This window comes from Hydractinia symbiolongicarpus, chromosome 13, assembly GCF_029227915.1.
Source record: "Hydractinia symbiolongicarpus strain clone_291-10 chromosome 13, HSymV2.1, whole genome shotgun sequence".
NCBI lineage: Eukaryota > Metazoa > Cnidaria > Hydrozoa > Anthoathecata > Hydractiniidae > Hydractinia > Hydractinia symbiolongicarpus.
The window spans coordinates 7,718,209-7,736,633 of NC_079887.1; the positions used below are offsets into that span (position 1 = coordinate 7,718,209).

The window sequence follows — 18,425 nt, forward strand, 5'->3', positions numbered from 1 at the left end:
TTCTTCTAGAACCAAAAGTTCTTTTAATAGCATCCAACAATTTTGCATGCTGTAGTGTGTCGTTCGTTCTAAGTCATAGCAAATGTTGAACGGTTCATATTTATTAGAGTTGGTCTAATGGCAAAAAATGTCACTTTTATAAACATTTGACACTTTGTAATCATTTTTTTTTTATAGAAAATTCATATTTGTTGGCTGTAAATCCTCTACACTGCTTAACACCCTTTGTAAAACTTCTGCATTAATTTTTAAAATAACCATATTTACATTACTATCGTTGAAGGGATTCCAAACCCATCAGAATAACTAATATAAATTAGGAAAGAGATTTGTTTTTTAATATCCAGAATTTAAAATTTTAGAAAAGTTGTTGAATCTGAAGTGACGGAAAGCATATCATCAACAGCTAAAAGAAAACGAAAAGCTAGGAAAAAACCCAGGGAAATGCCAGCTGTTGAAACTGAGATATCAATCATATCTAACGAAAGTGAAAGCAGCGATAGCAGTGATAGTGAACCAACGTCAGCTAATGATACAGAAATAAATGAATATGAGAGTACATATGTCCAGAAGAAGTTTGCTGAAAACGACCAAGTGCAAAGCCTAGAATCCACTGTTGAAAAAAGTGAAAAGAATTGCTCGGAAATTTGTCATGATGAAATAAACATACCTGAAGAGAAGTACACAGTGCATGATGGTGAAGATGCAAGTCCAAATGAATTTTCTTCATTCCAACAAAGTGGAAAGGCACAAATGAAAAAGATAGAAGGTTAATTCTTTTCTTGCAGATGTAACCATTTTGAATTTAAGGTCAAATAAAAAAATAATTTGTGTAAAAATAATTAAAAACTCTTTGAAATCATACTTACTATAAATAAAATCAAAGCAAGAAGTTTTTTCTGATTTTTGCTTATTAATAAAGTAACATTTTTTGATTTTTGAAAAAAATCATGAAGGCACTTATCATGAAGGTACTTAAATTTTGTGAGTAAGCTTGTATAAGCCCTCTATATGTTTACTCACAAAATTTTATTGCAAACCAAGTTGCAGATCCAGAGTTATTGGGTCGTCAGCAAAATAATAAGAGGAAATTAACGAGTGTCATTTTAGCATAAAATTTTATGTTAATCAATTTACCTTTATAATATCTATGCATTGATAAACTTAACAGGTCTAAAATTACTGATTACAGAAAATGTCAAAATTTACTATTACTAAAATATGACATCATAATTTATGCAGCATAATTAAATCTGAAATTCTTTAAATGTAAATATCTTGAGAACGAAAAGAGCTTTTAAAAAGATTTTTAGGCTCTTTAATATAAGTCCAACATCATTTTATACTTTGGGTTCGCTTTAACAACCCCAAATTAAACGTAAATAAGGTTTTCATGTCTGTCTAACAATTCCATTGTTTCATTGTTTATGCTGATGTTTGATATTCGCGTGTGACCATTAAGATGTGAACTTACCAAATAAGCATCTCTTCAGAACAGAGCACACACACTTATTCAGGGAAGGGTTCATTAACTATTTTCTGTCAAAAGCAAGGTACTAATTTGAAGTGGTGCTCTTTTGAGCAGGGGTGTTCATTGAAGTGGATACAGAGCATGAACAATGTGAGGTTAAAGAGGTGCATCATGGAAATAGAATAGTGGTGGTTATATAATTCTGCAGCTTGCACGAATTTACATGTTTTTTTTTCTTTCAAGTGAATGCAATGCTGTCCGTCATTGTTGTAAATATAAAAGTGTTCTTGTCAAAATTATTTAAGCCTTGAACATAAAAGTGTAATGCAATGGCTTCATTGATGATAATTAAACTATTGATGTCAAAAATTGTATTAATGGCAATAAATAGCTAATTTGTCAGTAAACAAACGAGACAAAAAACGTTCTCTTTGCAAAAGTCACAGATAGATATATTATTATAAGAGATTATAAACTTCATCTTTCGGTTTATCAATCATAAATCCTTTTAAATAATTAATTTTAAATTATTTTTTTTTTCAACAGCCAGGTTTGTGTTACTGGCAAAAGTTAGCATCGATTAAACAATGTTGATAAGCTGAGTACATTAACCCCCTTGACAAGTTGTTCTATCAAAAAATTTTATTTTACAAAAACAATGAGCAGTGTGGAGGCAAGACAACTTTATATTACATTTTTACTGGATGAATAATAATATTTCGTATAAAGCAAAAGAGGTTAAAACTTTATTTGGTCGTGTTATGTGTGCATATGCACAAATAAGAAGGTTGAAAAGATGAGAAATAAAATGCAAGAAACTTCGGGCAATATTTTGTTACATGAAGATCTCTTTAAAAAAACTGGCTTTAAAGTCCAACAAACAAATGTGTTCTGGATTTGTTTGTTAGACTGTAAAGCCAGTCACTTTAATCACTTTAAAGGTATGATGAACAGCGTGCTTGGTTTAGCAATTTTGTCTCTGCTCTTCTTTTTAAGGACAAGAATGTAAATCAGCCTACTACAGCTCTCTTAAATTTTCTGCACGGTGTGATGTCATTGTTTAATTAGGTGTTAAAAAAATCGTGTCTAAAAAATAAAGTTGTGATGGTCAGTACAACAATTAATTGTTTTTATGCTTTTCTCAGTACTTATAAAACAATAAATCTCCTGTCTGAAAGTAATTTTATTCATCGTGAATAAATATGTTTCTCAGAGTAAATTAATGTTTTACTATCATAAATATAGTTTTGGACATACGTTTATCACTTGGAAAATATGAGTATTATCTGTATTCAAGTCATTTTGTGAAAGCAAAGCAAAACAAGAACAATCTCAAACTTTTTACTTATTCTTTACCTGTCAAATTCTTCGAAATTTACTCAGAGAAGACAAAGAAGTGACTGAATCTTCATCCATCGTATTGCAAATCCTGTTGAGCTCAACAGAATTTGTATTTGTATTGTTGTATATTGTAAAAAATCAACAAAATATGTACAAACCAAGTTAGCTTTTGTTCGATAATGGCGGTGACCATTATTATAATTATAGATATTGACACAAAAAACAAACAAAAAAATTTAAATTTTATATGCCATGTTGTTTTCATAATATGTAAGAACGGTTTAATTATAAAATAAACAATATGTAGGTTTTTTCCTTAGTTTGCCTTTGGTATATATTTGTATCTTTCAATCACATCCATCATTGTTAACTAACTTCACTTACCTTCTTTAAATAGCATTTGCACAGTGGTTCTAGCACCTATAAATGGAAGTTATTTTTATGGTTGTTTGTTTGAAATTTAATTTGATATTAGAGAGTATTATGTTTCTTTAGGAGAAGGCCAAGTTGTTAAAGAGATTCCTGTTAAAGAAAAAAAGTTCACTACTCCTGTTTTTGTTCAAGTTAACAGAACTAAAGAAATTCAGGTTTATGTTTTAATGTTATTGTTTACAAAAGATTGAGAATGTTTAATAAAAACTATTGATAAGATCTTTGATAGTTAATTTTTGGGAAATGATTTAGATATTCTGTTGACAGCACATACAAAAGGCAAACGAAACCGTTGATGTCTACTTTTCACTACTTTTATGCCTTAATCTTCCTAAAAGACACCTAAGATAGACAGGTGTGGTGATAGTGTTTGCCAGTGCATCGGCAAAAAGAAATCAGCCAGTATTGAAACCCTTCAGCTTAGAGTCAGAATAGCAGCAAACACAATTTGAAAGACGTTGGAAGAAACAAACTTATAGAAATTTCAGTGAATGTGCTAGTTATTGCACATACACATTTGAATGTGTGTACATGTATATGAAATAACAAGTCAATTTTCAACAATATTTAAGTTTCTGGCAGCTGTATTTTTTCTAGTTTCACAAAAGCAGCAATATTAATGGTTTTCGCAATGTCATTCTCATAGTTTTGGTACAAAGCATGGTGAATTTAAAGCTTTGTACAACCATGTTGGGATAAATTTAAAATGCTTATGCCTTCAACAAAGTAGCAAGCTGTAGTACTGAACAGGACATTTTTAGGGAACTATAAAAGTGTCTACTAAAAATACCATTTCTGAATAGTATTGTTGCAGTTCTGTGTTTGTGACAATTAGGGTCCTTTTTTCAACAAAATATCTGGCTACAAGTACCACAAATTGCATAATTTTCAGATTTTTTTTTATTTTTTCAGTCTTTTGTGGTACTTGTATCTGAATTTATTTGCCTTCCTCCGGAAGAAGGCAAACGTAGTAGTGGTGGTACTCATAGCTAAACTAACCTGATCTTCAAGTGTAAACCTTCATGCTCCGACTACCAACTTTCAGTCATTTTATTCTTATAAAACGCAGCAATCATAGTAATTTATTTGCAAAAAGTTAACATATTTAAAATAATTATTGTATAATTATGCTTGTTGCGTAGTAACATAATTAGTATGTAATATTAACAAACAGCGCAGTTAGTATGTACTATTAACAAACAGCGCAGCAATCAAATAAAAAAAAACATGTATACGCAAATTGTTTTCTCAAATCAAGTGGTATTTTTAACTGTTTCCTAAGTTGAAAAAATAGACCCTAAGGAAACTGTAACTAAAAAAATTTATTTATATTTTCTGTAAAATATGACTTTTATATGTTAATTTCTATGAAATATTAATACTCTTGACTAACGACAAATCGTTCACGCTATATAAAGGTTCGGATAACAACTGGGTAGTGGAATGATTGTTTAGCATTTTGTATTAATGTTAATTTTTTTATGTTTTTTGATAGTTTGTTGTATCATCAGAACCCACTTTATCAAAAACCTTTGTTTTTCGCATGCACGCAAAACATTTTTCATCAATACGACAAATGTTATTGTTCATCTACATTTTAGTAACTCCTTCCACCTATTCTTTTACGTTCACCTGGAACAACAAATAACACTCATCGTTTTTCAATTAGATGTTGTTTATTTAAGAAAGTTTGCTACTACCTGAATGACACTGAATAAGAAAATGTGTCAAAAGACCATGTAGGGGGACAAGCCATTCAGATAAAAGAAAGGTAAAGAGTTAAAACAAAGGTCTAACTTTAGAGGGTTTATTAAAAAAATGATGAAAATTGTAAAAGGATCTCCAAAGACTTCAGACCTCAAAGTAAAACTAAAGTTTAAAGAGCAATCAAACCGGAGGTCAGTAAGTTGCCATTTGGAAACTCAAGTAAATGTGTCAGTTGCTCTGAGTATATAAAATGTAGTGTTATATAAGAAAGACAATTGTTTTTCAAGTAAAGTGTTTGTTTAAAAATGAAAAGACAAAATTATTAGTAAAAAAAAATTTTAAAATTAGAACTAGCAGGTCCATATTAGTTCTTACGACAGCTGATAGTGTAACCCTTCTCAACTTAAGCTAACAAATTTAAAGATTACATCTGAAATACATTTTAAATGAAGGATCTTTTGTTTCAGACTGCCCGTCTACTACTACCTATTTTATCAGAAGAACAAACAGTAATGGAAACAATTAATGAAAATGATGTTGTGGTCATATGTGGCTCAACTGGAAGTGGAAAAACCACTCAAGTGCCACAGTTTTTGTATGAGGCTGGGTATGGAACAGACAGGTGAACTTGTGTACTATATAAACAACTCTTGAGTGTTTTATCAAACTAGAAATTCAATTCAATGTATTATTTTCTAGTTCACATGCAGGTATGATAGGAATTACTGAGCCACGGAGGGTTGCTGCAATTAGTATGTCAAAAAGAGTGGCACAAGAAATGAACATGCCGAATAGGTAACACCTTATCACTTGATGTAATATTTTTTAGATCGGATGACCAAATGATCTATGTTTATTTTACTTAAAGTTTTAATAACCAATAAGTGTGATTTTAACTTAATAAAGGTGTTTGTAGCAGGTTTTTTCAGGAAAGTTATGCAAGCATGCATGAACATAAAGATTGGATAAGCTATTCATACAGCTTTTCATACAGTTTTTCATGTGCTATGGCAAGCACAAATTTTAGAAGAGGTTGATAAATGTATCACTGCTACACATGTGCCAAAATCATTCTTAAAAAAATGAATAAAATGCTAAATAATCCAGTATAGGGATTTCTTTTTTAGGGGTGCCTCCAAATTAAGGTGCACTAACTGTCAATCTGATATTAAGTTGCTGGATGGTTGAATCATTTATACTATAAAATATAAATATCTATTGTGTTTATTTACTTCTGTGTTTTATTTTATTTTTTCTAATGCTGTTTATAGCAAGATATCTTACCAAATCAGATATGAAGGAAACTCAACAGGTGAGCATGATTCTTCCATATTCAAAGATTTTTGCAAGGAATAAGTTGTTGTAACATACAAGGAGGACTAATATGTCATAACAAGTGTTGACTGTGCAGTGGTTACCTAACGACTTCAAATTCTGTTAAAGTCAGAAATATTTCCGTCATTTTAATATCAGCATTTTACGGATACGATAACCCCTTTGCCTATTTTTTTCCCAAAATCTTTCATTTTTTACATACCAATGTGAGTTTTAGTAGCACATTTTTATAGGTCAAAGAAAAAATCTTTAAAATGCATTTTCTTTTAAAGTATTTTTTAACGTGACCATTTTTTCGGAAAAAAACAAAACAATAAACGCTGCTGTGTCACTGGTTCCTATACCTACGTGTTTTGCTTTTTCTAATGCATAAAAGGGAAAAACAACAAATTTTAACAAACTCAACCGAAAACCTTATTTCCTAAATGCAGTTTGTTTTTTTAAAAAATATGCAGTGCAGTGGAGATTTGAATAAGAGAAATTTGACCACATACTTTGGTGGAAAAATAATTGCTGAGGGGAGTTATCGAAAAAAAGTCAAAGTCAAGGATGAGTTTTAGAGTTCAGTATGTTTTTCGTGGAAATTCCTTATTTTTTAACGAATACATATATTATTATGAAAACTAGTTGTTAATCCAGGAAAAAATCAATAGGTCACTTGTCAGCAAGTTATCTACTTTGTGAGAATCAGGAATGAACCTGCTCAATTAATTTCTGGCGGGGGGCTTTTAGTACAGTTATCACAAATCCAGCGGAGCTTGTAGTGAGTGAACGTCAGACTGCTTACTGCACATCCAGATGGAGCACTATAGTGCAGGTATACAGTAATTGGCAAATCCAGTGAAGCCCTCACAGCGTTTTTAATTTAATCTTTTTTTTAAAAAAAAAACTTTCGCACAACTTTAAGTTTAAATTAAAACACAGGTTACAATCTGTTGTTACCCTGTCATAGCAGTCAGCCATTATGTTTTTTTTGTGGAATAAATTTGTGAAACTTTATGAGTAAATAGAAAATTATTAATGAGTAACACCGGGATGAGGGCTTAGTACAGGCAAGTCTTGATGCATGTCCGTGTGATACACCCTACTAGGCTTAATACCTTTTTAAAAACTTTATCGCAATTTTGGATGAGCACAGGCAACATCCTGCCGTAACCCTAAATCAATCATTAAACAATTATTTTTTGCTTGTTTCACAAATTGATGTCAAGTCTCAGACTTCGTTTAATTGAAAGGAATTTCCATGTAATTAGTATTGTCTAGTCAAACATTTTAGACTGACCTAGGCTCAAGGGAAATCTCAACTTAACTCTAACTGTATTTCTTAACAGTCCTACTCTAAAACACATTAGGATTTATGTCTCCAGTACCGAGTTTTATTTATTTGAACTCACATTTTTTTTAGATGAAACAGTAATGAAATTTATGACGGATGGTGTATTGCTAAAGGAAATGGAAAATGTTTGTATCACAGCTTTTTTATAATGTTTTTTTATGTACCCATTAAAGACATACGTAAACTGTTAAATTATTAACATTAAATGAGAATATTATTAACGGCTCCAATCCTAATATTCAATCTGCTCCAATATATTATTATTTTGTAGGACTTTCTGCTCACTAAATACTCCGTTATAATTATTGATGAAGCTCATGAGAGAAGTGTGTACACAGATATCCTGATTGGTTTACTATCGCGTGTTGTACCACTTCGCAAAAAGGTTAAAATTATGTAGTGGTATCCTTCCTCATTCAATTTTCTTCACTTACACAATTGCTGCAGTAAACCACTATTTTACTATTTTGCATTGACAATCAAGCATTTTTTAAAAGCTGTTGGCCTTTCTAATTTTAATTTGTTCACGTTTGAAAAACATTGCTTACTTGATTTAGAAAGGCTTATACTTCACCTTTAATGGTTACTATTGGTTTCCAACTTATAACTAATTATTAGAATAATCGTCATTGTCCCAAATTGCATTTACAACATCACAGATTTCAACTTTGTTCCCAGTTTATCTCTTAATACTTGGAATAAAAAAAACATTAAAAAACATTTTCTTTTACACCAGGAAGAAAATGCATTGATATACGAGCTTCATTGTTCCTTTCGAGATACTGTTTATTTAATAGCATAAATTGTTGTTATTATTTGTTTGCAAATCTTTGGCTTGAGTAACAATCTGTCACTTTTTATCTAAAAGACTTAAAATTTCTTCCCTCAAATAATGATTTCACCAATTAATGGTGGATTGTCGCACTTGAACCTCAAAAATTATCACTTTAAAATTATGACTTTCCTTAAATGCAAGTTTGATTCATAGGTTAGAGGTTCAAATTTGAGTCCTTTTTATTGCTTTTATATTAAAAACAATAAAAAGGACTTTATAATGAAGCATTATCCACAAGTAAAAATACTAACAGATTATTTTTATTTTTGTTTTAGAATAATAATCCAATGAAACTCATTATTATGTCTGCCACATTAAGAGTAGAAGATTTTACAAAGAATGAACGTTTGTTTAAAATATCCCCACCAGTGATGAAAATTGATGCTCGTCAATACCCTGTTACTATACACTTTAACAGAAGAACAGCTGAAGATTATGTCTCTGAAGCCTATAAGAAGGTTGGTTTTCTTAAAATTAAATAAACAGATCTTGTTATCATAGTTCATCATATTTTGATGATACATTGTAAATGAGGACTCAAAATTACTGAGTTTTTGCACTTTTAAAATTTTTTAAAATGTGGCACAAGTAACAAAAAAGTATTTTTATTTTTATCTGATAAATTTTATTGACTTTAATTTAATGCAGCTAGACACAAAGTTTGACTTGCAAAGTGAAATAGTTTCCAACATTTTTGCCAAGTTTTGTGTGTTCTTGTATATAATAACTTTACTATGGCGAAAAAAATGATTTTATTTTTGCCAAAGTTCTGACCAACCTAACATTTAATGTAGAATCTAAACATTAATGTCTTACAGGTCACCGAATGACACTTATCTGTTTTGTCACCTCGCCATCATGTACACAATTTTTTTTTAGGTTTGCAAAATTCATCGGACATTAAAGTTGGATGGTGGGATATTGGTTTTCCTTACCGGTCAAAATGAAGTTTTAGCATTATGTCGTAAACTTTCAAAAACCTTTCCCAAAAAGAATTGTACTAGTTCTACCAAGGTGACAATTAAAACTTTTAAAGGAAAAAGCCAGAAGGAGGAGAGCAACTTACCAAAAATAGATTTAGACAGGTATGTATATATTTTTTTCTTTTCTTTTTTTTTAAAAAAAATTTGATATTCGTCTAAATGGATGTTGTATATTATTGCAATGTTTAAGAACTTTTAAGAACTTATATAAAGCATCTTATAATAAGCTAGCCTTTCTGTTCTTTTATTCAAAATATCGGTCCTAATGTGGTTCGCTTTTTTATTTAATTTTTAAACTTTTTCTTTTACATAGAAAATAAGAAAGAAAATAAGAAAAATAAGAAAATAAAAGAGTAAACAAGAACACCATAAGTTTTAATCATTTCTGCACAAAATGTGTTTTTTGATTTAACTTTTACAGAAATTGCAACAGAAATTCTAATTCACAAAACTATGACATTGTTCTCATTGTTCTTGGTTTCACATACTTCTCGCAAAGTTCGAATATATTATTCAATGTAAAATTATTGTATTATTTTTTGTTAATTTTTTTCTATATTTAATTTGGATCTTTAGCTTATTACTTTCATTTGTTACAATTTTTTTTTTAGTATTAAATAAATTTTTCTACCGCCTAATAATTGAACATTCCAATATCATTCTCAATTCCAAACTTTAGCCTGTTGCCTAAGTGTAACACTCTGTTTCAATTATTAACTTAATTCAACCTAATTTTATTCTAGTTATTCTACTGGTCTTGAAGACAAAAAAAATGACGATACTTATGATGATTTTGAGAATGACCAAGATGAACAACTTTGCAGTGAAGTTGAGGATGAATCAGAGAATGAAGAAGACCAAGATCTTGTAAGTCACATATCTTTATCAAAAAAGTATCGGCTGGCATTGTATTGTTTTATCTTTATTGTTTATTCTACATCTGTTCAGTCTAATATACTCAAAACTTTTGTTTTAACTTAAATACAAAGTTTCTACTTGTTGCCATTTCAGGATACATCTGTTTATGCAGCTTCTGTTGATGCCACGTTACCTCTTCATGTGTTACCGTTATATTCATTGCTGTCCAGTGAAAGACAGGCACAGGTATTTTGGTAGAGCATTTCTAACTTCTATCAGGGGCTTTAATATGAATTTTTATTTATTTCGTACTAAGCTGTGTTATTTATAATTAACTAATTTGTAGTTTAAGTGAGCATTACAAAAAATAAATTTTACTTTAAAATCAATCAGGTTTTTGCTGAACCTCCATCAGATTGTCGCCTATGTGTTGTGGCCACAAACGTTGCAGAGACTTCTTTGACGATACCTGGAATTAAATACATTGTTGATTGTGGAAAGGTGACGTCTTTAGTATTGCCTATTGATGTAAAAACAAGTTTTTCTTTGAGTTTGTATAATGATGGATTTCTTTTTCCTGCTCCTTTGAATATTTCTTTCATGCAACATTTCCTTTCTTTTTTTATTGTTTTTTAAATCAAGACATATCTTTTTTATCCACTTAGGTCAAACGAAAGTTCTATGATAAAGTTACAGGTGTTTCCACATTTAGGTATTGTTTTTCCTTAGTAAATCGTCTGAGCGATTTTTCTTTGTTTGTATTCTGCAATATATTGCACATTTTCAATTGAAATTAATATTGATATGATGAAATCATCATATCGATCTCATATAGTATATTTTAATATACTGACGTATTATTTACAGAATTACATGGACTTCAAAAGCATCTGCTAATCAAAGATCTGGTCGTGCTGGACGAGTTGGACCTGGACATTGTTATAGGTTTGTTAATAAAACAATTTTGTGGCAACTAATGGCATCACCCAGTTGGACTTGACTTAGCCATACAGTGTCTGTAAGCCTATAGTGTTGGTAAAATACCAAAAAAAGATAACAGGGTGATAATTAATAATTTTTTTATCTTCATGAAAACATTCTAGATATTCAAAGCCATGTATGTTTAATTCTGCATATGTTTAATTCTGCATAATTATTAAAAAGTTTTTCAATTTACATAAAGTATAGTATAATCGAATCTCTAATTGTACATCAACAAGTCTACTTTTTAGTTTTTAAAATGCATATATGGATTCTAATTAGAAAACATATACTAACTTGCCACGAGTCACAACTAACTATGTAGAGCTTTGGTGAATACTTGTTGCCCAATTATTAAATCGCTAATGTAAATTATGAGAAAAAAATTACCATTTCCCCTCAAAAAACACTAGCTGTTGATATAGCCATAACAGTGGTTCCATTTATGCCTTCCTCAATTCACGCAGTTAGAGGCCGCTTAACTGAGTGAGTCAGTTTTGTCCACAATCTATTTTTTCTAAATTATTTGCATCTGCTTTCATCACTCCAGCCGATTTATAACCAAAATAATAACGGTTTTGGGGAACTTAGTTTATAAACATAAATTACTGATTAAGATAAGTTGAGGAAAGCTGGATTACCAGTACACAAGGCTATCCTGATCTTAGGAAATCAATAGGAGTTGCTTTTTAAATGTTACATGGGAATTTTGTTTGATCATAAAAGTGGTGTCATGCAGTTCTGATGGTGCTACTAATGTGAGAAGCTGCAAACCTAAAAGGGCTGTTTTCTCATACATATACAACTGTAGTTCATTCCATGTGCCACAATAAACACTTACTGTATAAGCACTCAAATTAAAGTGTCCCTGTTTCTTCAATTTATGCCTCCCCAATTCTCTGCAGGTAGTTGCAATTTGTATGAGACCTGGAGCAGATTCAAATTGCTTTGAGTCAACATCTAACACAAATTTCTGAGGACGGTTTGCATAAGTTTTCATTACTTCAGCCAAACTATAAACATACTTCAGGTGATGTTACACATTTTTTAAATAGACTGAAGTTAGATTTCAAATCAGTATGTGATTTCCATTTCACACTATCCTCACGTAAAATGCAGTTTTCAACCATGCCCATACCAGAAAGTGACGATAAGTGAACAGTCACTCTTCACTACATTGTACAATATCAGTGTGTCTTTATTGATCCTTGTTTTTATGTAAACAACGTGCTAATCTCTATAATAATGGTCATATTTTGTCTGTATTAATCCGACCAATAACCCTTCTTCAACTGAATTTCATTTACTTCATGGTAACACATTGGCAAAGATGCACGAAATAGTGATTAGCAAAATGGGCTAACGAATAGTCCTAATATATATCAATACTGAATAAAACAATTATTTTTAACCTTTAAATTAAAAACGTGATTTCTGATTTATTGAATTTTTTTTTTTACGTGTGCAGGTTATATTCTTCTGCTGTGTTTCAAAATGATTTTGAAGAATTTTCAGAACCTGAAATTTGCCGTCGACCTGTTGATGACTTGCTATTGCAAATGAAGGTGAGTGATTTTTGAACAATACAGCTTTATTGGATAAGCATTATTTTCTTATCCCCCTTTTAACACAATGCCTGATGGGTTTTTTTTATCCAAGCTACTATTACTAAATGAACTCATAAATTATGCAATGTTGTCATGCATCTTTTCTTGACAGGAAAATGCTTATATTTTGGTTCTGATAATATTATAATGCATTTTGTTTCAGTAATGACATTTTATGGTTGTAGTGTTTTGCAAACTATGGAGAAAGTGTTAAATTCATCAAAATTATTCCATTCGTTTATTTACAAGATAAAAATTAAATTATGTACATAACTCTGAGTTTCACGCTGAGCGATCACCAGATGTACACTAACTTAAAAAACTATATCAATGTCTTATACGAAAGAATAAAATAAAATGTAATTAAGTCAAGTCAAGTCCAGTGGGATCGTTTTAATTTTTTCAAGAAATACTTGTTTGCATGACAGCAAGTAAAAACCAATTCCGTTCTTTTATTTAATAGTTTCAAGTTAGATGTGAATATATGTAATTCTCCATAAGACAAATGTTGCATGTGTTTCCACTATTTTTATAAGGAGGGCATGGCCGATTATTCGCCAAGAAAATATCGGTTCTATACCTATTTTCTTCAAATGCCACACGTGTTTAGACAGTTCTGTGGAGTTTGCCTTGTTTTTGTATCTAAATGTGTGTATATGTTGGTTGTAACGGCGCTTAATGTATTTTTCTTTAAGCCTATGGAGTTTGCATCTTCTTCGTTGTTAATTGTGGACCCGTTGCATAGATAAATTATTCCATAAAATTTTGATCATTGTTATCTTTTTTCATTAGAGCATGTGTATTGATAAAGTAATCAACTTTCCATTTCCATCCTCACCAGATATTTTATCCTTGAAGGTAAGATTAAATTTAGATGAACAGTCACCCCTAATTTCCACTTTTTAAAATTGTAGAAAAGAAATATGATAACTGTATTTTTGATAGGCCGCAGAAAAATTGCTTTTAAATTTGGGTGCGTTGAAAATTCAAAGGACAAAACAAGGTATATTTTAATTTTTAGAATGTCTGTATTTAAAAGCTATTGTGCTTCCTCTAACTAATTATCCACTGAATACCATCATACAATAATAGTTGAACCTGTTATATAAAGTATACACCCCTGTTTATTCAAACTTAACACATGGTCGCAATTAACTTTAAAGTGACACCAACTTCGGCTTATCTTTGCTCAAACCATGTTAATTTCATGATGATTTTAATTAAAAAACTCAGCTATCTAAAAAACTGATATTAAAATAGAATTTTACAAACTTACAGTGTGTTGTTTAATAAGAACTAAAAAAAAATTATTAAAAAAGTAACCTTTAGAAATAAAAATACCGATCCAATAATGGCACTTGTTAAAGGAAACATGGAATTAAAAAACTTCATATAAAAATTGCTGTGGTTTGTCAAACTTTTGTGTGCAACGTTCATGATTATTTATGATATGATTTATTTACAGGTAAGGAATTAGCAATAACCTCTAACCTTGGAAAGTCACTCTCCAAAATTCCAGTCTCACCAAGGTTTGCAAAAATGATTTGGCTGGCTACTAAACAAAAGGGATGCTTTCCATACATCGTAACAATAGTTGCAGCCCTTACAGTTAAAGTAAGTTTTTTTAAGATACTGAAAGGACGCAGGATATTTTGTAAAAATCACCGTATGATATAATTTTGCATTTTTTATTAAAATCATTTGTCTGCTCTATTATGCTTTGATTATGCTGGTAAACTAATGTGTGCTATAAGCAGGCGAATAACTTTTGATCGTTAATAAAATATGCAACTTTGAATTCAATTCCAACTGACAAATGACAAGAGAAGTATCTTGCAAAAGAAAGAAAATGGTGTGACAATTAGGGCATCATGAAGTAAACCTATAATAGAGAAAAGTCAAATACACACTCAAAAAAAGCTTTTGTTGATAGGGTACAAGGTGCACATGCTTTGATGGTTTTAATAATGTGTTGCTAAATTAGAATAGTTCGATCTGTAACGGTTTGATATTATAACTTAATGAATGCAATCATCCAACTTTTGCTATACTTCCTCGATTTACTACGCCTCCTTTAAATAGTCGCACCCTTTACAATCCTCGAATTTCTGAAATGCGGTAAATAAAATAATTATGATCATTCCATGACAAGCAATATGTGCTAAAATAGTGAGATTTTGTTTTCTTAGGAAATATTCACTGACGATGTTGATTTATCTGATGTTCCTGACATTGAGGTTTATTTTTATTCTAAATAATAATATAATGTCGAGATATTTTGTTTTCAGGATTATTTATCATTCTGTCCAGCCTATTAGCTGCGTGTTTATCATTCTGTCCAACCTATTAGCTGAGTGTTTAATAGAGGAACAGTTAGACTCCAGCGTGGTTGTTATCAGTACCTGTATATTTTTGTAGGCTGAAGACTTAAAGCAAAAGCGTGCTGCTATTACTGTTGCTCGTAGGAAATGGGCAGGTGATGTGAGTGTGTTGGGGTTCAAATTAATTTGATTCTTTAGTTGAGAAATATTGTTATCATTATTTGATACGATATTTAATAAGGTAGCTAAAAGTTTTTCTGCCATAGCTACTACCATTTGTGATTAAAAGAAATATTTCAACTGCTATTACATGGTATTAAACATTTGTGGTCCATTTAAAGACATTAAACATTTTTATTAGAACTAGAATTAAAGCCTTAGAAGGTTTAAGCATAAAAACAATGAATTTTATATGCGCTTAAAACCTTTATGGACGCACAACCAAATAATATTATATATAAGATTATGGCAATATTCTCTTTCGCAAAATAGAAACATTAGGAAATTGTGACCGAGAAAAACTTTTTACCCTCAACCAGTTTTTATAGTTTATGATTTGTAAGGGTTTTTAAGGTAAAAACAAGCTGTCCCCCAAATTTTCAACACGATTACACTGTAAATTACGTTTTTTGTCGAGACCTATTTTAAAGGGATGCAGAGGTACTTTTACAAGTTGCACTTGCTGGATTTCTTTTTTAAAGACTATTATTTTAATTATGTTAAAAGATTAAAATAAATATTGGAGTAAGTTTGAAGCATTTTTAGGGACGTTACTTCAGCAGAGCCTATGATACAGTAAGAGGCAGAAATTACTTTTTGATTACAGTTTATTTTCCTGATATATTAGCTTCTCAACTGCGCTGTACTTCCACCGTAAAGACTTTTCAAATTTTGTAGTTTCACTAGTAACGATACACATGGCTGGATATATCTTCGGCACGGCTTGTTTACATAGAATTGGGTCTAGATGATAACTGCGAGCAGCGACGATGTTCTAAATTCTATCAATTTTTTTCACAGGCTGACAACTAATCTTCTATGATTAGCCAAAGCGCTAGTTTATTTTGGGAATACCTCAATTCTAATCAAATTTGTCGGGCGTAAATCCCCTGTTTCATTTATCCACGTCCTTTCACTCGTCAGCAATTTTCTTCGCGAATACTTTAAATTCTGATTTGTTGACTCAAAGTGATGAGGAGTAACTGACATATTTTTAATATCCGAACAAGAAAAAAACATGACAGCTAGTTTTTAATTATACAGAAAGTTTTAGCGAATACAATATGAAGGCGTTCATAGCGTAACATGCCAAACTATATTAGTATGTCACAAAGCTCGCAAGTTAAAAAAGAAGTTTTAAACTTTTTGGAAGCGACCACCATGTGTTGAAAAAAAATTGTACTTACTTCAGATAACTGTTATTTCTTCGGTAATGAATTTCTTATGTAGAGCAGATTCAGGTCAGCCAAGTTTGTAAAAGTACTTTGAGATCCCTTTAGGTAAGTCTAAATCAGAATTTCTATCTATGCATATCTATGTGTAAATAAAACAAAAAAGGATGGAATGCCATAGTCGCAATTATGGAATTTAATATATTATTGTCTTTATGAGGTTTTACCACTGTACTTTACGATTATACAGTTTCATCATTCGATTATGCGGTTTCTTCATTCAGTTGTGTGGTTTTATTTGGATTGGCTGTCTCTTGATTAAGATTGATGAAACCAATCAAAGGTTCGATTGCTGTAGAGAATTTAAAACGCTCGTTTTGTCAGGATAAAATATATATAGTCGTTCATTCCACTGAATACTGCAAGAACTAGCTCATCAAATTTGAAAAAGAAAACCAACACCTAAAATAAAAGGTCTAGAAAAAAAATTTTTTTTTTCTTATTGTTTTTTTCGATTTTCGAAAAGCAGCATAATGAAACCTCATAATTGTAAAACAGCATAATGCGGAAACCACATAAAGACGAGACTAAGTTATGTCAAAATTGTATATTGAAACGGCATAAGCTAATAGTGAAACCATGTAACCGCATATCGGAACCGCATAATTGAATAGCAAAACCTCAAAAAAACTAAATAACCAATTCCATATCTGCAAAAGGCAGCCATAGCATCGTAGGAGTGAATAGTAGCAATACATCTGAAATTAATTACATTCTTGGACTAAGATGTAGTAATTTTTAAGTTTGACATTTAGAAAAAAAACCATAACATTTGATTGCTTCAGGTTTAAACCAGCTTAGTCTGAAATTAGGTTTTTTTTCATTTTTAGTAAAAATATTAAAACTTTCAGCTTCACCAAAATCATGCATCACACGTAATTTAAGTATTTGAAGTGTTTGTAGTCAATTAAGTCCTAAAGTATGATCAAGTCGGTGGTTGAGATTCACAAAGCAGCATAAAAACAAACTAAACAATGTGATCTATAGAGGAGAGTTTAATAAACTATCCGTTTCAGAGAAGCCAAATTTGTATTCCATATGTTTAAAATGATTTTAAAATAATTAGTTAAGAGTCTCTGCTGTTTCATCTTCTCCTTTGTTTATAGGGTCCCTCTGCCTTGCTTGGTGATTTGATGGTTATACTCCGAGCAGTAGGTGCTTGTGAATATTCTGGTTGTTCAGAACAGTTTTGCAAAGCAAATGGACTTAGATTTAAAGCAATGATTGAAATTCGAAAATTGAGAAGGCAACTTACGAATGCTGGTTAGATATTTTTATCAGTTCATTTTGTTGCTTAAAACAAATAATACACTAATTGGCGCATTTAAAATTTAATACCCAATATTGGTAGAAAGTGAAATGTTGGATTGTAAATTTTCGATGGAGCAGGCCATTAAACCTTAGTAGTGTTGTGTCACCTAGGATTTTTAAACCAATACTATTTGCTCACCGCGCAACATGAAACTGTTTTGCCTACAGAATTAGAATATGTGTGCTATTATCCCTACTTATTACCCGGGTAAAAGAGCGGCATCGTGTTTTTGAAAATCGCGCAATGTGATTGGTTAGAACTTACGTCATAGTGGGCAATATTCCACGGTATTGCTTGCTACCATAGCAACCATGTTTGAAGTTTATATATGGTAGCATTAAATGTTAATAAACACGAAAAAAGCAAACAAAACGAGAAACAGAAGTGAAACTTACTTTATTTGTAACCAAGTACACAATGAATAGTAAAAATAACTTCAGTTTTGGTATCGATTT

The 18,425-nt window shown here is 30.8% G+C and overlaps 1 protein-coding gene across 1 annotated transcript in view; it reads left to right on the forward strand.

The window, feature by feature from the left end:
* The window catches only part of LOC130623490 (probable ATP-dependent RNA helicase DHX37), a 32,273-nt gene that overhangs the window by 1,054 nt on the left and 12,794 nt on the right, over positions 1–18,425 (forward strand). Inside the window, exons 3-23 of the mRNA XM_057438981.1 lie at positions 363–769; positions 3,308–3,399; positions 5,419–5,573; positions 5,651–5,746; positions 6,223–6,263; positions 7,692–7,747; positions 7,894–8,007; positions 8,733–8,915; positions 9,337–9,542; positions 10,184–10,307; positions 10,452–10,544; positions 10,692–10,799; positions 10,964–11,010; positions 11,166–11,243; positions 12,748–12,844; positions 13,679–13,744; positions 13,832–13,889; positions 14,352–14,500; positions 15,076–15,123; positions 15,305–15,367; positions 17,765–17,921. Coding sequence (XP_057294964.1) covers positions 363–769; positions 3,308–3,399; positions 5,419–5,573; positions 5,651–5,746; positions 6,223–6,263; positions 7,692–7,747; positions 7,894–8,007; positions 8,733–8,915; positions 9,337–9,542; positions 10,184–10,307; positions 10,452–10,544; positions 10,692–10,799; positions 10,964–11,010; positions 11,166–11,243; positions 12,748–12,844; positions 13,679–13,744; positions 13,832–13,889; positions 14,352–14,500; positions 15,076–15,123; positions 15,305–15,367; positions 17,765–17,921 — 2,438 coding nt within the window. The remainder of the gene's footprint in view (positions 1–362; positions 770–3,307; positions 3,400–5,418; positions 5,574–5,650; positions 5,747–6,222; positions 6,264–7,691; positions 7,748–7,893; positions 8,008–8,732; positions 8,916–9,336; positions 9,543–10,183; positions 10,308–10,451; positions 10,545–10,691; positions 10,800–10,963; positions 11,011–11,165; positions 11,244–12,747; positions 12,845–13,678; positions 13,745–13,831; positions 13,890–14,351; positions 14,501–15,075; positions 15,124–15,304; positions 15,368–17,764; positions 17,922–18,425) is intronic.